Here is a 23,107-nt window from a genome sequence, read left to right on the forward strand (position 1 = left end):
TCTCGCCTGGTGCCATCGCCTGGAAACTCTTTAGCTGGTAAAACGTTAGCACAACTGCAGAGGAAAACAAGCTAGCGTTGTGTATTGCAGCAGCTCTGAGCGTGTTTGTTTTGTTGAGTGCGCTCTTCCTGGGTTTGTGCTCTTCCTGGGTACGCAGCACAGGGGGCGGGGACATTAGATAGGCGCAAACGGACATTTCCAGAGACAGAACAGGATTCCTCTGACATACATGCAACTACTCCAGTAAAACCAGTCCAAGGACGAGCTACAGGTAAACCACCATAAACAGCTCACAGCAGAAATGACTATCTTTTTTTTACTTTCCGAATGCATGAAAGCAAGACTTGATTTTCAAACAAAATCAGGTCTAAAATATGGTGAAAAATTGACTAAACTTCCACAATCATGACTTAAACATTTGCTCATTCAGATGTTGATGGGTTTTGTCAGTGCCGGACCTCAGTGATTCGTAGACACACCGCGACATCGTGACTTTTTGGCGGTCGTTTGGTGATCGTGCCGCGCCGTCCTGTTCTGGCAGCGCCACATGACTCACCATTTCACATTGCCAAAGAAAACCCCGTAGCCATCCTGACGCGTGATCCCAAAAAGCTGAGCACCCGCTAAACCTCACCCTCCACTCGCACGGGAATAACATGACTCATCTAAAAGAACGCACGGCAACCCTCCGTCCTTCACCAGCGCCAAAACGCACGCCGCCACAGAAAACATACTCCCCCTCCCTCCAAACGAGCGCCTCACCTCGGTCATCGCGCCGCCGTTTCCTCGCGGCCGACTGAGCGCGACTGCTCATCTCCGGTTGCCGGGTTCACATTCCAACGCTCCGTCATGTCACGGCGTTCCGGCGGGTCCCAAACGCGCCCGTCCATCTCTGTCGGCCGCGGCTGGTTTCACGGTGCCGCATGCTGCCCGCTGCTCAGCCATGGCTCTCCCTCTCCCTCTCCCTCTCCCTCCCTCCCTCGCTCGTTCGCTCGCTCGCTCTCCCTGTGGTGGAGGATATCGCAGCCTGTTGCCACGGTAACGCCACACACACACCGAGTCGGGGAATGTCTGCTGGCTGCTGGACAAAGTCTCGCCGCGCAGACCAGACGCCCGCCGCCGTCTTTGTTTTTGATGTTTATACAGATTTCACACATTTGTTTATATTTATCACACTTAAAGGGACTATACGGACAATTAAGTATTTTCCTCCCCCTGCTTGTTCTAGCCATGTAAGAGCTCAGACCTGTTTCACCACAACTGCCTCTAAAATCCTGCACTGTCACTCAGAAAGGTGTTCATTCGGGTCCGAAGTGCCGTCATGCACGAGCTTAATAAAGAAGGTGCAGGTACGCGTAAGACCTGAGGTGGCAGTAGTGAGTAGAAAAATGACCAAACTGCATCTAGTCTCTTTAAGCTCCACCTGAACCAGTTTGGCTCTACCCAAAGCTAAACGCTTCTTGAAGAAAAAAAGTCAAAATGGCAACACAAACGGGAAGAAAATGCAACAAAAAAGCATAAAAAAGCCACAAAAAAGCGATGAAAGTGCAACAAAAAAAGGGGAAAAATTAAACAAAAATGTGATAAAAACTGAACCAAAAAGTGTCAAAAATTCATCAAAAAAGTTAACCTTGCTAACGCCATGCTGCTGTGTCACTCGAATCATTTTGAACTGCACAACAGCCTGGGGACCATGGCCCAAATTTTCGCGTGGATTTGGGAACCAATCACAGAACGAGAAGGGACGGCAAGACGATGACGCGCTCTTCGATATACGGAAGCTTGTCGTTTATTTACGGATTAAAAAAAAAAAAGTTTATTTAGGGATCAAACATGACAGCAGCAGACGCAACGCTATTTTTGGCTGTGGCTACGTGCATACGCATGATAGACATTCAGCCCAATAAACCACACCTCTCCTACGAGAAAATGAATTGGTGGTCCCCAGACTAAATATCACTAGTGATTTTAGTCTGGCGTTAGCCAGGCTACAAAAAAGTGGCAACATGAGATGAAAAAGAATGGGGAAAAAGTGACAGCAACAAAGGAAAAAGCAAGGAGGTTATATTGTAATGACTAATACATTCCCCTATTTTGTATAGGTAACATGTTATATTCCTTAGTTACGGAAAAAAGTACTATACTTTTGTAACTTGTTGCTTTTGTAACTCGTTCATTTTATAACTTGTTACTTTTGTAACTTGTTACTTTTGTAACTTGTTACTTTTGTAATACCCCAACACAGTTGTTTACTAGGGGGTTCAAAGCTCTACAAAGCTCAGGTTATGAAGTAGATTCAGAAAAATCCCTCTGGAGAAACATTCCTGAAGAAGAGCCCACTCGCCAAAAAATGTCTCTCCGGTTTTCACTGACTGTCACCAGAATAGTGTTTTTCTGTGACTGTCACTGATGGATGTTTGGTGAACCTTCGCCAGAATCAAAGTGGATTAACTTAACATATGTGTAAACACCTGATGATGTTAGCGTGTGTGCTAGCTTGTGTGTTAGCCTGTGTGTTAGCATGTTTGTTAGCGTGTGTGTTAGCTTGTGTGTTAGCCTGTGTGTTAGCATGTTTGCTAGCGTGTGTGTTAGCTTGTGTGTTAGCATGTTTGCTAGCGTGGTTGTTAGCTTGTGTGTTAGCATGTTTGTTAGCGTGTGTGTTAGCCATTTATGAAGCTGTGTTGTAAATGTCAACTCCTTATAACTGCATCAGGAAATAACTTCACTTTTTGCTGTGATATTTATATATCTACTACAGTAAAGTCCTATGTGCGGAGAGAGGGGGCGGAGTTAACTGAATCCAAGCATTTTGTCTTCCAGGTTGGAAGAATACCTCATGAAAATACTTATATTTATCACAAAAATGAGTGCTCCATAGTGGTAGAGGTACAACATATCATATAAATGCCTTTACTTTACTTTGGAATGGCTAAAATAGCAGGATACAGATCCTTTAAATCCAAGAGTGGAGAATGTGGAGTCTGTAGGTGCTAAATGAATTTTGCAGAATTTTGTGAAAACGTGTGCTAAAGTTTTGCAATGTCTCCATGATATCCTCAGATGTTTTCCACACAGGCCTCATTTTGAAAGTTGAGATCTTTACAATTGTTCCAAGGATGCTATGCGGATATTATGAAACATGAAACATCAACGCTGAGATGCCCAAACAGCAGGTTCACAAGCCGCAGCAGTGAATGACGACCCACTGCAGCCGTGACCTAGGCCCGAGTCTTACCGAGGAAGGTGCTGGAGATGAACTCGGACACCTGGTTCCCTGAGCGGCTGGTCTCTGACAGCTGGGTCAGCTCGCGATTCAGCATCCTCTTGAACTGTAACAAGAGCAAAGCCATTAGATCACACTGAACACCACCTTAAACCCCCATAACCAGTTCAGCTTTACCCAAATCTAAAAGCTCACAGCCTATAGGCCAGAGTGACGGCTCATTTCAAAGCTTTGACTGACAAAAAACAACTAAAGGAAGTGACTTGGTTGATTCAGATCCAATAAATTCATTTTTGCACCATATTTTTCGGCATTTTTTCCATTTTTTCAATATGGACATGCTGTATCTCTATAATTGGGATTTTCTGAGGACGTTTTAGTCGCTGGGTTAGTTTTTCAGATGAATAAGCCCCTGGGCATAAAACGGTGCAAGAATCGCCAAAACTGTTAGCCGTGAGTTAGCGGCTAGTTAGCAACATTAGCCTGTATCTTGTAAACACTGCAGACTCCGCTAACAACATTTAGCTCTGGTTAAATCCAGCACAGACTCTGGTTAAGGGAGCTCAGTCTGTAATAAAGTCAGCTCTATGTGGGATATTGTATTTACACTAAAGAATTCTCCAGTTTGTTGCTGTTTTCTCTCGATCGGTTTCTGGTATCGGGACCTCATGAATGAGTACGTGTATCAGTATCGGTGCATCCCTATTTTTGCTCATTCTCGCAATTTTCTTCCTTGATTTTTGCTCTTTTTTTTCTCCATTACTTTTCCCCACAATTTCCCTCAATTTTCCACACATTTCCTGACGTCGGTGATGAACCCGATATTGTACATTTGCAGATCTTCCTCACATTTTGATCTGTTTTCCAACCTGGGGGTCGCGAGACAAATTTGGGGGGTCGCCAGATCATGTAGATAACATATACATATTTTTATTAGCGAATATTATAATATTTTTTTGTCGCAAGTGTGTGCTGTTATACCAGAGTGCCATTATGTGTTTGTAATTTGATGAATTTTATTTTAGCCATTTGTGTTTTCTTTGTTTTTTCAGAATTATGTAGGCTAGTGTTCCAATTTCTCACGGTGTGACCCGGGCGGGGGGTCCTGAACCCCTTTAACCTGTTAACTCCCGCCTGAACCGAGAGGATCTTTTTCCTCACGTCGCCAGATTTTTTTCCCATCATTTTTTTGTTGGGCATTCAACAAATTTTTGTAACTTTTTTGTCACATTTTTGTCATTTTTTCGTCAATTTTTAATCACATTTTTGTCAAATTTTTTGGTCACTTTTTTGTAATTTTTTGTCAAATTTTGGTCATTTTTTTGTCATATTTTTATCACATTTTTTTATTTTTTTGTCACATATTTTTAATTTTTTCAGCAATTTTTTATCAAATTTTGGTCATTTTTTGGTCACATATTTGCTATTTTTTTTGTCGAATTTTTATCACATTTTTATCATATTTCTGTAATTTTTTGTCACATTTTTGTCATTTTTTCATCAATTTTTTGTCAATTTTTTGTCACATTTCCATCATTGTTTTCGTCTCAGTTGTGTTGCTATTTTCAGCTTTTTTCCAGAAGCTTTTGGACTGGGGTAAAGCCAAACTGGAGAAAATGTGCTCGGTTCAGGTGGGAGGTAAGGGGTTAACTGTTATAATGGGGGTCGCGGCTCCAAAAGGTAAAATATTTGAGTATAGGTATATGCGAAAGTATCGTTCAGGTATCGTAAACCAAGTACTGATGTTGAACGGTTCCCGGCCGTGCTCCTCCCGCACTGACCACGGTGCTGTGGCATGGTCTGCACCCCCTCCCAAACCTGACAATGCTTTTGGATCAGGATTTATGACAGAGCGTCGCGGCTTATGTAACAGCCCTGACGTGGGGAAGAGGAAGAGGAGGGTGTGAGGGAGCGAGACAGAGAGAGAGAGAGAGTCCTATTCGCACGGGATTAGTAGCACCAAAAACTAAGATCACAACAACTCTTACTTTAAGAACTGATTCTCACAGAGAGATAATACATTCCATTCCAAATGGGCGGCTCGGTAGTGCAGCGGTTAGAGCCTCAGCTTCACAGCTCGAAGGTCCTGGGTTCGATTCCCAAAGGGGCCTTGTTCTCCCCATGTCTGCCACTAAAAACATGTGCAATAGGTGAATCCTCCAGCCAGGTGATTCTGACCATCAGCCTGGCTCCACATCATGGAGATGGGTCTCCGGGCTCAGGTAATATTTTCCTTAAATATTAGCATTTATTAAAAACATTTTGCTTAAATCAAGAAACATTTAAGTAAAATATCCCACAATTTTTCACTAAATAAGAATGTTTTCCTTAAATTGACATTTTTCTTAATTCTAGCTATTTATTTGCTTAAATTTAGTGTTTCTTTCTTGTTTTATGAAAAGAAAAATATTCTAGAAATAAGAATTCTTAGCAAGAAAAAAATTCTGGCCCCATTGGCAGAATTGTTTTCCTTAAAACAAGACAACAACGTTTTGCAGTGTGAAGATCGACAGAACCCAAATTGCCAACTGAAAGACTGGACCGAAACTTTCCAGAGCGTCTGAATCAGTCAACAACAGAGGCCGACATTTAAAAGATATTAAAGATATGAAGCGATTATGACGAGTTTTTTTTTCTCTTTTGTTTCTGTAGGTTTTTTTAAACATGTTTTCGTTGCCTTTTCATTTTTCATTGCTTCTATATTCATCCACCTCTTAATCCCCTTTACCCAAATTACTCAAAGCTTCAGGAACAAAGCGTCAAAACAGAGACAAAAAAACGAGAAGAAAAACGATTGCGAGAAATGAACCAAAAGGGCGATTAAAAAGTCGCGAAAACGCAACACTCCCCATTTAGATCGCAGTTCTATTCAATGTTATTGTTATGATGAGAGGCCCACTCACCTGCCGGAGTGTGCAGCACAGGCAGACCCCCAGCGCCAAAAGAGCCATCGCGGCGACACCATGGCGAAAACCACAATCAGAGACCGGGATGTCTCTGTCAAAGCTCTGAAAGCTCTGGGCAGAATGAGCGGCGCAGACTGGAGAGAGCTCGGCGGCGTTACTATACCCCCCTCCCTCCTTTCCCCCCTCCCTCTGCCCCGTATGCGCAGTCCAAACGCTGGGCCACCTCTCGCAGCCAATCAGCTCTCAGCGTTTCAGGGGCTGGACGGAATGCGGCGACGCGATTGGCCCGAGAGCACACACAGCGAGAGAGAGAGAGAGAGAGATGGAGAGGAGAGGAGAGGGTTGACATCGTTCAGCAAGAGTCTGTTCACGGTGCAGTAGTGAGAAAATAAATATATACCACAGGGGTAACACTTTACATTACGGGCCGGTAAGTCCTTGGTACTTATTGTGGTTCTTAAAGTGGTACTTACAGTGGTAATTACAGTGGTACTTATGGTGGCATTTACACTGGTAATTCTAGGTACTTATTGTGGTATTTAAAGGATACTGTAGTGACAATTACAAGTTATGTACTTCTAGATACAGTGGTAACTCTTCGTAATGAAGGTTGTACTTCTTGTTTTATAGTCACACAATCGTAAAAATTACATCTGTATGTAGAAGTACCACATTTACTTATGAATTGCTGCTGTAGTATTCTTGAATTACCAATAAGTACCATAGATGTATTTAATTTATTTTTATTGACCTTTATTAAACCAGGATAGTCCCACTGAGATTAAAGCAGTACTAAGTAACTCTTCCCCCTAGAGGCCATAAGCGCAACTGCAGGTGTAGTAGCAAGTTACGATTTTTTAACTTCTTAATTGTCTTGGAGAGTAAATACTACGCTGACAGGAAAGGCGAAGGGGGAGAGGGTTACTGTGCATCCAATTATACAATGGAAATATTTTTTTTCACTCAAACGTGGCTGTAAATACTTTTTAAAGTGACGTTAGCCTTCATTACGAAGAGTTTTGCTTTGCCCGTTAGCATGTTAGCTTCTTCTTTGTGATTCCATTAGTGTGTATTGCTTTCTCCACACCGGTGACAGTCAAGTTGCAAACATGGTTTTCTGGTCAGAGACACCAGGGGGAGATGAAAGACCCTCCAATCATCCCATAAACACTTGTATTACCCGCACAGGGACTAGGAAAAGGATTTATTAAGGTAAACACGTTACTTAGTACTGCTTTAAGAATCTCTTTTTCAGGGGAGTCCTGATGCATCACTGAAACTACTAGAAACTATCATTTAAAGTACCAAAGTACATAGAAGTATGACCTCCATTACTAAGAATTACCGCTGTATCTCTTAGTAATGAGAGATACAGCGGTAACTCTGTGTCTCCCTAACCCCTAACGAGTAATTATGACTTTTAGTACCACAATAATAACCTAGTAAGTATCCTGTAATTACCACTATAAGTACCACAGACTTACCGGCCCGTAATGTAAAGTGTTACCGAAGGTTTTGCATGATTAACGTGTACATTTTCATCTAGGGCTGGTTTAGGTATAAAAGTTTAGGTACTATCGGTGTTGAAAATAATAAAAGTATCGAAAGAAGCACCGAAAATCAAATCTTCCATCTTTCGATCCAAAGTTCTGATGCTGTTGGTCCAAGGCCAGAGTTAAAGGAGGTGACTTTCAGCTCAAATACATTACTTTTCCCCATTTTTTTCCTCCCATTGTCTCTTTTCAAATTTCTTTGTCCAATGTTTGCCACTTAGACGAGTTTAGACGAGTTGATGCGTACCTGTCTAGTCGACCAAAGATGTTGTAAGCGTTTGAGCCACACAAGCCAGTAGGGGGCGGTATTGCAGCAATGTCAGCACCTTGCCATGAGGATCATAACAAAGCGATGACCTCGGCCATTGATGCGAATACCGGCCCTCGCCCCCTCTCTCACTAAAGGGTTGGACTTGAGATTTCGTCATCCGTGATATAGTGTGTTTGTTTTGGGTAAAGTAAGCCAAGCATAACCTATTTTAGCATAGCAACGGATTAAAAGAGAAAGACTTTGGCAGTTCATCAAAGCACAGCCAAGTGTAGGTCCATATATTGGCATGTCCATATTCACTGAGGTTTAGCTAACCAGTTTTCATCCCCTGAGGCCCAGGGAGCTGTGGGGGACTCGTTTTAAAGCCTTGACCGAGCTCCTTCAGATGCACAAGTCCCTATCACTTTCAATCCCGGAGATATCGGCTTCTGTCAGCACTAGATGGGCCGATATTCGATATTGTAAAATCCCCATACATCGGTCGCCCTCTGTTGCGTAGTGTTTGGTCTGACCTTGTTGGAGGCCATCTCGCTGACGGAGTCCCTGGTCTGTAGAGTCTCCAGCTGGTCCAGGCACCAGTCCAGCTCCTCCAGCGTCTCCATGGCCAGCTTCTGGCACGGCTCCTCTGTGGGATTTCAGAACAAGACCAGTTCTAGGAGGTTTTTGTTGAAATCAATGTAAACATGAATATTTTGGAGAACCGGCGCGCTAGCTGGAATTCATCAGTTCCCAAATACAAAACACAGTCCCGCTCAAAAGTTTGGAAACACTTTTTATGCATTAGCTTGTCTTTGTATTCAACACCATTTCCATTGTGTGATTCTCATTGAAGATATTATACCAATTACATGATGGTATTATGTAGGAAACAAAAAAAGGGTGTGAAATAACTCAAAATATGTTTTTAAATGATTAAAAATTGCTTTTCACTATTGGCATTTTCTCAGAGAGCTTCAAAAAGTCCTTGTTCCCGAAATGGTTTAAAAGTCTGTGAAGTCAAACAATGTCTGGTGACGGGATCGTGAAGCCCATTGAGAAAATGTACAACGGAGTCAAAAGAATAGTCAACTTTTTTTGCGTAAAACATAATTCCGCATGCGTTCATTCATGAATTTACGCCTTCGGTGAGAATCTACAATGGAAATAGTGTTGAAATAAAAGAAAAAGCAATACATCAGCAAACTTTTGACTTAGACCGACTGTATGTGCTTGGTCAATGTTGAGTCCAAAAATGTGACGCAAACATTTCGTATTTCCCAGCATGTGAAGCCCCTCTAAGATGCAGAATTATAGCCCTGACTGTGACAGACACACGTCCTACTGGAGTCTAAAGGCCATCCCTGTTCTGTTAAATCATTTTGTTTTTGAGGACATTTTTGGTCTAGTACAGAGATATCATGGACCCAGTGACTGATATTAATGATATTTTTTTTAATTCATATATTTTCTTTTTAGCTTGTGAAAGTGTAATGCTGTTGGCTCCTGCCCCCCGTTGGGTCCAATGACATCATCATATTCTAAAACCTGCAACCCAGCCATACAAATAAAGCTCATTCTCTTTTTTTCGGGTCATTGTCCATTTGGAAGACCCATCTGCGCTCATTCTTTATCTTCCTGGCTGATGTCTTGAGATGTTGCTGCAATATTTCCACACAGTGTTCATTCTTCATGATGTCATCTATTTTGTGAAGTGCACCAGGGGGCCCACAGCACAACAACCCCACAGCATGATGCTGCCCCCCGTGTTTCACAGTTGGGATGGTGTTCTCAGGCTTTGTCCTCCAAACGTAATGATGGTCTTTGTGGCCAAACAATTCCATTTCTTTTCTTGTCAGACCACAGGATATGTCTCCAAAAACAAGTCTTTATACTTTTTTCATTTGAAAACTCCAAACTGGCTTTTTGGTGTTTCTTTTGGAGTCAGAGCTTCTTCCTGGCAGAGCTCCCTCTCAGCCAATGTCGGTACAGGACTTGTTTCACTCATTTGTTCGAACGCATTTGTTCTTGGGTTGGTCTTCACATTTCAGACACAGCTCGTTCATCTCTGAGACACAGAACCCGCCTTCTTTCTGATCTGTGTGATGACTTGAAGGTCCAGGTTTGTTGGTTCAAACAATGATGGAAATGCCCAGTATCTTGAAGGATGAACCAGACTTGTGCTTCCAACAACATGACATCGTGATCTGGGCTTGACCTAATAGTTTCAAGGTAGTAATCTTAGTGTATGTGAATTTCTGACTTGTCGAAAGTAACAATAAAGTTAATTCTGGAGAAAAAAAATGCATATGCGTCTCATAGTGTATGTAAACATCTGGTTCCCACTGTATATGGTGTCAATATATCGGTTGAGCCCTAATAAGTATCCAAGCACTGTCCTTTTCACTTTGTTCCTCACCACCACTGCATGTAAGTGCGTACTACTTGCCTCAGAATGAGAATGGGCTACTTGAGCGTGACACTGACCTGAGAGGCAGGGTTTACACATGGGGGGCTGGCTGTTGCACGGAGCTCTCCTGGACGCACAGATAAACAGTAAACAAAAAAACCTTTCCACATATAACAGTGTCTTGGCCGTGACAGTCTCTTACTTGTTCCCCACCCGGTCCTGGAGATGCGTCAACATGGCAAAGTTACTTCTCACAGTGCGAAGACTAGCTAGAACCTGGGAGAGAAAAGCAGAATTAGGCGCAGGGGGAAATCAGAAAGTCGACAAAACGGCATACAATTTTTTAGTTTAGTCTATTATGACTAGGGCTGGGTACCGTACATTTTTTAGTACCAGTACTTAAACGATACTAGGTTTTCAATACTGTAACCAGGGGCGTCGGACTGGGGGGGTAAAGGGTACTGTGTACCCAGGGCCCAGAGCAGGGTGGAGGCCCTAAAAAGTGCTGCAAAAAGCGTTCTGTATTGTACTTTCCAAGTTTCCTCATAATTGATACTATAAGAATTGAACACAATCGGGCTGAAATACATTTGGCACAACAAAAATGTGCCAAATGGTTCAGCCGGCTTCAAATATGGGGCGAGACTAAATTAGACTGAAGCCCTTGAGCTTTTTTGTTCATGAAACAACATATAGTACAATATTTATTTTTTGCAAAATAGCATTTTAATGCCTACTTTAAAGTCACACATTTGTTATTCCCAGCACAAATATCCCATGTCCCTGGTGCAGTCGTCCTGTTTAATGTGGTCTGCTAATAATCATTATGCATGCAGAATATTCCACCACCAATTTAAACATCTATATCACTACTGGGATTGAAGGTTATTCAATTTCTGTAACTGAAGCTAATCCAGATGAAATTTCCAGTCAAACATCGAGTACACGACAAACAAAAACAAAACAATGAACAAAGTATCCAGGACTAATCTAGATTTTTAGGTCGCTGTATATAATAAAGTTAAAATAGAAAATAAATCAACTGCACTGTCAAACCACTGTTATGTGGTTAAAGAACAAGAAATATGAGGGGGGTCCAAAAAGATAGTTTGTGCCTAGGGCCCAGAATTTGGTGCTACGCCCCTGACTCTAACGATAAATTTCAATGAAAAAAAAGGGGTAAAAAAATGTGGAAAAAGCCATTTATTTGACCTGAAACATCCAAGTCACCTCCTTTAAGGCTGTCTCTGGACCAACAGCGTCAAAACTCGAATCTAATGATAGAAGATTTTTTTCTGGTACCTGCTTTCGATGCCGGTAGTGCCTAAACAACCGATACCGTACTGGTATTGTTTAACGGTACCCATCCCTAATTCTGACTAATTACTGACCTGAGCAAACGGAGTCACAATCATGTCTTCTCCATGTCTGCAACACACACACGTGAATGATTCAAAATGCAAATGGTATTGAACAGTTTGGGTTGACTATACGGGACACACCGGAAGTCATTTACTATTCACCTTATTCCGCCCCGCCCACTTTTGCCACTTTTTGCTTTGTCTCGGCACTTCCATTGTACAGACACTTCCGGTCGAGCGCAAAGCAGGTTCATTTAAACGTATTTTTTTACATCTCCAGTCCCATGTTAACAGATAGGAGAAAAGGGGCGGGGACAATTCAAGGCGGAATCTCCGGAATAAGGTGAATACTGTGTTATGTGAGGACCCATGCAACACATGCTACTGCTGGTGGTCAACAGTCAGGGAGGAAGCTATAGGCCCAAGCCCAGGGGTAAGGAAGGGGAAGAGGGACAGTGTGGGTAAGTCACAGCACTCAAGAGTCTCACCGATTCATCCAAGAAACGTCACTGTGCTTCATGCCCTCCTCCCTTCAAAATAAAAGCAATGGATTTACTTCAAGACTTCCTTTCTTCAAAATAAGAGCACTGGATCTACTCCAAGAACTACCCCGTTCAAAATAAAAGCACTGAATTTACTCCAAACTATCCACCCTTCAAATAAAAGCACTGAATTTACTACAAACCATCCTTCCTTCAAAAATAAAAGCACTGAATTTACTCCAAACTATCCTCCCTTCAAAAATAAAAGCACTGAATTTACTTCAAACCATCCACCCTTCAAATAAAAGCACTGAATTTACTACAAACCATCCTCCCTTCAAAAATAAAAGCACTGAATTTATTCCAAACCATCCTCTCTTCAAAATAAAAGCACTGAATTTACTACAAACTATCCTCCCTTCAAAAATAAAAGCACTGAATTTATTCCAAACCATCCTCTCTTCAAAATAAAAGCACTGAATTTACTACAAACCTTCCTCCCTTCAAAATAAAAGCACTGAATTTACTCCAAACTATCCTCCCTTCAAAAATAAAAGCACTGAATTTATTCCAAACCATCCTCTCTTCAAAATAAAAGCACTGAATTTACTACAAACTATCCTCCCTTCAAAAATAAAAGCACTGAATTTATTCCAAACCATCCTCTCTTCAAAATAAAAGCACTGAATTTACTACAAACCTTCCTCCCTTCAAAATAAAAGCACTGAATTTACTCCAAACTATCCTCCCTTCAAAAATAAAAGCACTGAATTTATTCCAAACCATCCTCTCTTCAAAATAAAAGCACTGAATTTACTACAAACCTTCCTCCCTTCAAAATAAAAGCACTGAATTTACTACAAACTATCCTCCCTTTAAAATAAAAGCCCTGAATTTACTCCCAAGCCAAAATTCCTTCAAAAATAAAAGCACTGATTTTATTCCAAACCATCCTCCCTTCAAAATAAAACATTGAATTTACTCCAAACTATCCTCCCTTCAAAATAAAAGCACTGCATTTACTACTAACCATCCTCCCTTTAAAATAAAAGCACTGAATTTACTCCAAACCATCCTCCCTTCAAAATAAAAGCACTGAATTTACTCCAAACTATCCTCCCTTCAAAATAAAAGCACTGAATTTACTCCAAACTATCCTCCCTTCAAAATAAAAGCACTGAATTCACTCTGAGCCATCCTCTCTTCAAAAATAAAAACACTGAATTTACTCCAAACCATCCTCCCTTCAAAATTAAAGCCCTGAATTCACTCCCTTCAAAAATAAAAGCACTGAATTCACTCCAAACCATCCTCTCTTCAAAATAAAAGCACTGAATTTACTTCAAACTATCCTCTCTTCAAAATAAAAGCACTGAATTTACTACAAACTATCCTTTCAAAATAAAAGCACTGGATTTACTCCAAACCATCCTCCCTTCAAAAATAAAAGCACTGAATTAACTCCAAACTATCCTCCCTTCAAAATTAAAGCCCTGAATTTACTCCCTTCAAAAATAAAAGCACTGAATTCACTCTGAGCCGTCATCCTTTCAAAATCAAAGCACTGAATTTACTCCAGGCCCTCCTCTCATCAATTTAAAAGCCCTGAATTATCTACAAACCATCCTCCCTTCAAAATAAAAGCACGTTGTTCACTCTGAGCCCTCCTGCAGAACATTTCGCTCTACATTACAGTTAAAATCATCATATTACTGTGGTTCATAAACATTACGTTCACCAATGCATGAGAATGTGTGCAGCATAAAGGGGCGTGGTACTGAGGGCGTGGCATATGAGGGCGTGGCATATGAGGGCGTGGTACTCACAGGTCACTGGCGGTGGACGAGTTCCGGGACATGGCTTTGGGGGACAGGTCGAAGTCCGAGTCCGAGCGGTACAGGAAGGACTCCCTCCGCTGGCTGTGGGGGTAGTTGGCCTGAAGCACCAGGCCGGAGCCAGGGCTGGTCTGGGGGTCCAGGGGGCTGCGGCCCACCGACAAGCCATTCTCCACGTCGAATCTGTGGGCAGAGAAGGGGGGATACGGGGGTCAGGAGGGGGTACTGAGGGGTCTATTCTATACTCCACTGGGGTCATTTTTGCTGACACACCTGCACATACTATACACATGACCAAACGAATGTCACATCATCATTAGTCACATGACGTAACTAATATACAATGGATACTGATGGCGTCTCTGGAATTGCCCATATATGGTCATGTTTGAAGCCGTTGAGGGGGAAAACAAAGAGGAGAAAAATCTAAACTTTCTATAATTACGAGAGCATTTTCTCCAGTTCGGCTTTACCCGAATCTAAAACATTCTCAACTACAGAGCAACAGTATGATGTCTCATTTGAAAGCTAAGGCCTACAAAACTGACTCATTTTTTGTCTCATCATTGCCGCGTTTTTGTCATGTTTTTAAAGCATTTTTGTTGTGTTTTCGCCACGTTTTTGTCGCCATTTTAATGCTCTATTTTGAAGCTTTTTTGATTTGGGTAAAGCCAAACTGGAGGAAATGTGCTCGGTTCAAGTGGGGGGGTTAAGATGTTGACAAATGCTGGATTATCAAAAGTAGTAACAGCCCATAAATACATGAATAACATACATTTTATCTATTTATTTATTTTATCTAAAGGGACTATACAGAGTTTAAAAATGTTAAAACAAAATATTTTCATCAGTGGCTAGAAGGTCCCAAGTTCGATTCCCACCTGGACGGGGCCTTTCTGTGTGGAGTTGGCATGTTCTCCCCGTGTCTGCGTAGGTTTCCTCCGGGTACTCCGGCTTCCCCTACCACTAAGAACATGTACAATAGATTCCCCTCTGGGGCCAGGACTCCCCGGAAAAAGAGATTCTTAATCTCAGTGGGACTTTCCTGGTTAAACAAAGGTCAATAAATAAATAATGTTGTTTCTCAAATTCATCTGGAGGGCTATAGGTTCAATCCTGGAGGGCCGGATTTGGCCCCCGAGCCTGACGTTGCCCTACATGTTCCAGCCATGTCCTCATGTGTAGCATGAGCTCAGACCTGTTCACCACAACTGCCTCTAAAATCCTGCACTGTCACTCAAAAAGTTGTTACTTTGGGTAAAAGTGCCGTCATGCACGAGCTTCATATAGAGACTGCAGTTACGCCTGAGACCTGTGGTGGCAGTAGTGAGCATAAAAATGACCAACTTGCATCTGGTCCCTTTAAGCAGGAAGTCCCGTGAGATAAATCTCTGTTCCCTGACAAAGAGGCGCCGGTGACATAATAAAAATAACAACAAATAAATACATAATACATGCTAACATGATGCATCCTGTTAGCATCATTCTACAGGCTAACGCTAGCCATGACTGCCATTTTTTTTGCTTCTACTGAACAATTTGCTGTGAAAAAACATCCACATGGGCCCAATTTAGACTCGACTTTGTTTGTATGTGATAAACAAGTGTCAGAAAACGGCTAAAAGGAGTGAAAAATTGTGTTTCCCAAAACATACTTCCACGCCCCCTTGTATGACACGATGCCGTCTGTATCTATAAGTGTTTTTTACAGTATACAAGAGAGATGTGTTGTGGCTCACTGTGTACTTCATGTAAAAATGGCAAAATCCAAATACTGGATCGACCCAGGTTTAAATGCCTGCTTTTATTTTGTTGATATATTAGTAAATCGTGTTTGTTTTTTGAATAAGCTATTTAAGAGATATCTGTACAATAAAATATTGCCAAGTCCGAGCCTGTGAAGTTTGGAGTCTGTCTTGTGGAGATGTTGTTGCCTGAGTGGAATGAAAAGTTCAGCTCAGTCCCCGTCATATTTAGGACAGAGGTTATGTAAGTGTCTAATTGAAATAGTAGGTGACCGCGTTTAGCTCGGCGACTGTTACGTCAACAGTGTCTTCACAAACAGCGCTGGGTGCCGCTATATATTTTTTTTCCCCGATACCAGTACTCAACCATACTTAGCTCCCGATACTTGAATATTTGCGGTTTTAAGTTGTGCACATGAATGAATAACTAATGGAGAGACAAGTGATCATTCTGTAGACTGATTTCTATACGGCTGTTTTAAATACATAGCATACTCCTTAAAGGAATAATTCACAATTTGTCCATACTGAGACACTGGCACAAAGACCAGACAGGTACGTATCAACTCATCTAAGCTCAGGTCAGTATAGAAAAATGGTGCACTTTAAAGAGTATGCTCCTGACTCGGAAGGGGGTAGATCTTTGAAATGACCAAGATGAGGAACTCAAGGCTAGCTACTCATTTCAAACATAAAAATTCATAATTCACAAACCCCTCCCTCAACTGATTGTCTTCGCGGAGGCAGCAGTGTTGTTCATTTTGTGCTAAATCCTCATGGCGATGTGTAAACAAGCAGCAACCTCCCTCTCTCTTGGTACAGCTGCGTTTTTTTTGCCTTTTTCGTGGTTTCTGTGTTCCACATTGTGTTACTGGATGGTTTTGTATGTCTTTGTCGTGTTTCGTGGGGTTCGGCGGAGTCGATATGGTCCTGAAGAAAGAAGCTTTTTAAAGTAAACAAACAGCTAGCTTATGAGCTAAAGACCTACACATTTCTTCTTCTGAAACACTGAAGAGGCACTGAGAGCCCCCCACAGCTGCAGCAGAGCGGAGGTGTCACAAGAGGTGCTACAGGAAAACAAAACAAAAGGGACAAACGAGGAGGTATCCGGGCAAGACTCGCAGCTAAGCCACATAAGCCTTCTATCCCTACAATATTATCAGTCTGGCTAATGGACGTTCGGTGGAGGATAAAACAGATGAACTGCCGAGCTCCTCCCAGAAGATGGTGAAGGACAGTCGTGGAGCGGAGGGAGGAAGAGGACGGAGGAGGAAGTGACCAGTGCAGGACACCACGCTCTGAAACGGGGACAAACCCAGGGGGCGCTGCACCGTTTCAGAGGACCAGAGGAAAGACTGAAGGCGGCCAGTCATGGTTGCTACAATTTCCTTCACCTTCAAAAACATGCGGGTCAGGTTGGCCCACGATGGCGGCTCGGCTCAGTGACAGCGGCTCAGGACTAACACCTGAGCGCAGTATAAACAAAGTTGCCTTGAACACAACTTTGTAGATGGTTGTAAAATGACAATTAAAGCATTTACTTCTTGATCGAAGTAATAAGATCAGAAAAAAACATGTGAGACAACTGACCCCAGCTGACCGTATGACCAAAAGTTAGACGTATGAAAATCCCACTGCCCCCCCCCAACTCGCCCCCCTCCTTGTGCGGGGCAACAACAGCGCCGAGTCCGACCCTCGCAGCCGGGGCGCTATTTTTAGCCCCGCGCTCCGTCCCCGGCCTGCTCAATGAAACATGAACGTTACGCAATGAATGAAATCGACCCGGTTCCCCGACAAAAGCGGAAAGGGAGAGGGAGGGGGGGCTCCCATTGGCCGCGGCGTTCCCTCGCGACTGTATACAGCACCCGAGGGTCCCCCCCCCACCCCCACCCCACCCTACGCCGTCTGTGACACGGCGAGATGCGAGAGGGGGCCATGACGTCAGAGAGGGATAAAAATAGCCCGCGATGCCAGTGAAGGGGGGGGGGGCGTCTCCGAGCGGACGCTTTATGTGCCGACATTCGAGAGAAGTCGCTTTTTTGACACATTTTTATCACAATTTCACATTTTTGGCAAGCCAGGGGCGGACTGGCCATATGTCCATTCTGGAAGAGCACAGAAGGGCCACTGGTTCAAGGGCCACCGGTCCCGCCTCAACCGCGCTTTACCCAAATCTAAAAGCTAAAAAGAAAACCATCAAAATAGCGAGAAAAAGAGGATGAAAACATGAGAAAAACACGGACAAAAAAACACAACAAAAAATGATAGAAAAAATGTGACAAAAATTCAACAAAAATGTGACAAAAATTCTACAAAAATGTAACAAAAACTCAGCAAAAATTCTACGAAAATGTAACAAAAACTCAGCAAAAATGTAACAAAAATGTAACAAAAACTCAGCAAAAATGTGACAAAAACTCAGCAAAAATGTGACAAAAATTCTACAAAAATGTAACAAAAACTCAGCAAAAATGTGACAAAAATTCTACAAAAATGTAACAAAAACTCAGCAAAAATGTGACAAAAATGTAACAAAAATGTGACAAAAACTCAACAAAAATGTGACAAAAAAGAAAAAAAAAATATATATACAAAAGGTGACACAACACAGCAAAAGCGTGAGGAAAAAGGTCAGTTTTGTGGGTCTTAGCTTTCAAATGAGGTGTTACACAGCCAAAAGAGGACAGAAAGCATTTGGTTAAGGCGGGTGGTAAGAGGTTAAAATATGTATTTGTGGAAGTGTCACAATTACGCTCATTTGGGCCAGGCTGGTCAGAGTCCAGGGCTGTTTTTCAGTCCCAGTCCGCCCCTGAATCAAGCCCCAAAAAAGTGACCCAAAAATACGTCTAAAGGACAAAAACATAACGAGGAAGAAGCTTAGATGAGTTTTGTCGGTCTTAGCTTTCAAATGAGGCGTCACTCTGGCCTATAGGCTGTAAACTCCAGTCCAGAAGCTTTTAGACTTGACTTGAACTCGGTTGAGGCGGAGGTTAAGAGGTTAATGAGTCAAATCGAATAGCATCGTCACATTTTGTTGTGTTCCTGTTGCTTTTCCAGCACATTTTTGTTCTTGGATGCTTTTCTTTTAAGCTTTTAGATTTGGGTAAAGCTCGGTCACGCCTGGGGGTAAGGGAAAGGTAAAGTGAGAGGCCAGACTGGGGGCCCGAGAGCCAGTGGCCCTTCTGTGCTCTTCCAGAATGGACATATGGCCAGTCCGCCCCCTGGTTTTGTCAATGAAAACGGCCTCATTCAGTGAAAGCGGCGGCTTTGGCTAGACGGGGAAGCAGCACCCCCTAGTGGACGGAGCTGAACATTGCATCTAATTTCCCCCGATTTTCAACCTAATTTTTGAATGTGCAACTCACAGGATACAGAAGCTGCTAAATGATTTTTTGATACGTCTGAAATCAATGTATTCTGTCTATTACAACAACACAACAAAAAATGATGGAAACAATAATGAAGAAAACAACAAAAATATTCTGTAGGTCTTAGCTTTCAAATGAGGCGTTACATTGTTGCTCTCCAGTCAAGAAGCTTTTAGATTTGGGTAAAGCCCAGTATAAAAAAAACATGAATCTAAAAGGAATTCCGTGGAGTATGGTGTATAGGGCTGCAGCTAACGATTATTTTGCTAATCGATTTATCTACCGATTATTTTCACGATTAATCGATTAATCGCTTGGCTGTGAAAGGTGCATGGAAATTGTATTTTTTCAATTTTTTGACCACATAGAGCTAAAGTGGCGCCGCTTGAGGACATGTTGATGGAGTAAACTTAAAGTAAACATTTGTAGGAGGCTCTTTGTGCTAATTCTGCTTCTGATTGGACGAGACAAAGACAGATATTTATGAAATTTACAATGTACAAAACACTGCAGACCCTCACTTTAAAAACAAAGTAGGTTTTCATCCAAAATACATAATTGTCATGTCATTTTTGCTCTACTTTAGTCTGTGTTCACTAGAAAACGATTAATCGATAACTGAAATAGTTGACAACCATTTTAGTAATCGATTAGTTGTTGATTAATCGATTAGTTGTTTCAGCCCTAATGGTGTGCCACAAGGTTCAATTTTGGGACCATTATTATTTATCATTTATATTAATGATTTTGCTTCTGTTTCTACGACCACCTTTCCAGTTCTTTTTTCTGATGATAAAAATAAAAAAAATAATAATAAAAAGTCGAAAATGCTTTTGGTTAAGGCGGGGGGTAAGAGGTTAAAATATGTATTTGTGGAAGTGCACAATTACGCTAATTTGGGCCAGGCTGGTCAGAGTCCAGGGCGGTTTTTCAGTCCGCCCCTGAGAGGAGACCGAGATCCACGGCCCCAAGCAACCTGCTCGTCCCCCTCAGGACAAGGGCCTTCAGCCAGGCGGCCTCTTCAGTGAGAGCCGTCCCGCTCTGGAACGATCCCTCCTCATGTACGTAACGGTGATGCATTTGCTCAAATCATTGTTACTTGAGAATCAAACTCGTGCACACGACCATTCATGTCTTTAATATTCTCTGATGACGCGTGTGGGTGAACTCATACTGAACTATTGTTTTACTGTTTGAAGCGTCGGCCTCCACAGACGTGTGTGTCTGTGCGGCGGCGTCCCGACTCCAGCCCGGGACAAACACGGCGACCTTGGAAGGGGCATTGTTCTGCGGTCCCGCTCTGACGTCAGCGCCCACTGCCTCCACGCACTCCAACGCGGAGGTTTTCACGGATTCTTCGGCCAAACAACAAAACAAACCAATGCAGTCACAGAAATCATACGGGTCATCTATGTCTTATGCCTCCAAAAAGTGCCAGAGCCGGCGGAGCCACAGTGTCAGCCGGACTGTGAGTGGTACCCGGACTGGATCAGGACCGAACCCGGACCGGAGTTAATGTGAGCCAGGGGTTGCGCTCTGAACCAGAGGTGGGAGTAAGTCACTAAATGCAAGTCTCGAGTCAAGTCCAAGTCGTGAAGGTCCAAGTCCCAAGTAAGTCCAAGTCAATCGGTCATGGGTTCAAGTCAAGTCAAGTCAAGTCATAGCTTTTGCCAAGTCAAGTCAAGTCTTGCTTTAGCCGGCAAGTCACCTCAAGTCACAAACGCCAGCGTGTCGACTTTTCAAAATGTGTTTAATCTGGAAAATTGTGCTTTCTCAAGATACAGCGATTTTAAAAAAATTGGCTAAAATCAAACTTTTTAAAATTTGGATTTAAAGTCTAATTAATATATAATTGCCAAAAAATTCAAACTATATATATTTTAAATAAACAGTCCATGTTAAAAAATTACCGGGACAGCATTTTAAGGAAGGGGGCTCGGGGGGGCCGACTTTAAAAAACAAACAAAAAATGAAACAGTCTTTTAAACATGAGCTGCTTTTCCTTGTAGTGTGAAATATAAATATAAAATAATATTTTCATTTTTGGTAGTCTCTGGCAGTTCTTCTGTCAGTGGTTCCCCTGTACTGCCCCAGCCCCTGTATACTCGGATTCGCCCCTGCTCAAATTAGATTTCGCGTAGCCTTCAGTCCCGCTGTCACTGGGCTGTGTGCGGATGCGTAAAATAGTCACTAAATGCTGTAAACTTTGTGTGAACGAATTAAAACATCGAAAAGCCAAGATTCCTGTTGATTAATCAGCTCTTACATCGTCGTTCTGGAGGCTCCGTCTGCGCTGTAGATACTGTCCATTGTTTCAAACGTTTTCCTGTCCGTAAATCTCCTCCTCTTCACTGTCTTTAGAAAACTTTTAATACATCCAAAGAAATATTTCCTCCTGCCTCTTCGCGCTGTATTGATTAGAAGCGCTGTGTCGGGAAACCGAACACGCATGTGGATAATTACCATAATGTAAACATAGATGCGCCGCTTTTAGGAAATAAAGTCACAGCAAGTCCAAGTTAAGTCTCGAGTCACAAACAGCAAGTCCCAAGTCAAGTCAAGTCTTTTTGCAGCTTTGGTCAAGTAAGTCTCAAGTCCCGAAAATTGCGACTCGAGTCTGACTCGAGTCAAGTCATGTGACTCGAGTCTCCCACCTCTCCTCTGAACAATGACACAATCTTTTGCTCTCTTTATTATCTCTAAGCTTGGTTATAGTTCAAGAATTTGTCTGAAATTTAAACTGTATAGGAAACAAAATGAAGAGCCATGTGGGACCCTGACATCTGATGTGGAGCTCACAAACCTTTCCTCAACGATAAAGGCCTATTCACGGATTCAACAATCACAACAGCGAGTTCTGCCAGATGTGGTGACTTTGCCCGTACAGCTCTGGGTGTGAGAACAAACTTGTGACGGAGTCCGCACACGCCGAGTAAACAGTTTCAGCGCAGTAATGAGATCCAGATGCATGGTGAGACACTGGGACCGGCCTGAGGGGACGCTCCGGCCAAACGAGGAGCACACAGAGAGGTCCGAGGTCACAGGACATACGTCACAGCACATACAGCGGAATCCATTCAAAGTCGGGAAAGAGCTGCTTGTTCATGTTGACGATCAAATTTGGTTTAACCTCTTAACCCCCGCCTCAACCGATATGAAAAAGCTGAAGTGAAGAAAATGCCCTTGGTTCAGGCGGGGGGTAAGGGAAACACGCATGTGCACGCGGCGCTTTGTTCTGCATATAGTGTGGGAAATGTCCTCGGGCCCCTGAACGCCTCACCAGGAAGGAGGCAGGAGGTGAGGGGGGGAAACGGCGAGGAACAACAAAGAGAGGGGTCCAGAGATGTTACGCAACATGTTTTCATGTGGGGGACGATGGTGCAGCTCTTTACAACTCTGTCTGAAGATCATCACGAAGACGGCCATTGTTTAGATCAGTGGTTCTCAACCTAGGGGTTGCGAGACACATTTGGGGGGGCCGCCAGATCATGTAGATAACATATACATATTTTTATTATAATATTTTATTGTCGCAAGTGTGTGCTGTTATACCAGAGCGCCATTATGTGTTCGGAATTTGATGAATTTTATTTTAGCCATTTGTTTGTTTCTTTGTTTTTTCAGAATTATGTAGGCTAATGTTCCAATTTCTCACGGTGTGACCCGGGCGGGGGGTCCTGAACCCCTTCAACCTGTTAACTCCCGCCTGAACTGAGAGGATCTTTTTCCTCACGTCACCAGATTTTTTTTTTGGATCATTTTTTTGTTGGGCATTCAACAAATTTTTGTAGATTTTTTGTCATTTTTTAAGTCATTTTTTTGTCATTTTTTCCTCCATTTTTTAACACATTTTTGTCACATTTTTTCTATTTTTTTGGTCATTTTTTTGTAATTTTTTGTCAAATTTTTGTAATTTTTTTGTCACATTTTTGTCACTTTTTTGTCACATTTTTTTCATTTTTTCGTCAATTTGTCAT

At 42.4% G+C, this 23,107-nt stretch overlaps 1 protein-coding gene across 3 annotated transcripts in view; it reads right to left on the reverse strand.

The window, feature by feature from the left end:
• Positions 1 to 23,107, reverse strand: part of pde4cb (phosphodiesterase 4C, cAMP-specific b) — a 141,224-nt gene that overhangs the window by 11,989 nt on the left and 106,128 nt on the right. Inside the window, exons 2-8 of one of the 3 annotated variants that reach the window (XM_079580930.1) lie at positions 14,009 to 14,200; positions 12,189 to 12,230; positions 11,731 to 11,767; positions 10,542 to 10,615; positions 10,417 to 10,466; positions 8,466 to 8,578; positions 3,236 to 3,329 (exon numbers count right to left, since the gene is read on the reverse strand). In XM_079580930.1, the coding sequence (XP_079437056.1) occupies positions 3,236 to 3,329; positions 8,466 to 8,578; positions 10,417 to 10,466; positions 10,542 to 10,615; positions 11,731 to 11,767; positions 12,189 to 12,230; positions 14,009 to 14,200 (602 nt within the window). Of the gene's footprint in view, positions 1 to 3,235; positions 3,330 to 6,126; positions 6,271 to 8,465; positions 8,579 to 10,416; positions 10,467 to 10,541; positions 10,616 to 11,730; positions 11,768 to 12,188; positions 12,231 to 14,008; positions 14,201 to 23,107 lie in introns of those variants that run through there. The other 2 variants (XM_079580931.1, XM_079580932.1) reach the window with 2 other exon arrangements.

Source organism: Gobius niger, assembly GCF_951799975.1.
Source record: "Gobius niger genome assembly, chromosome: 22".
Lineage (NCBI taxonomy): Eukaryota > Metazoa > Chordata > Actinopteri > Gobiiformes > Gobiidae > Gobius > Gobius niger.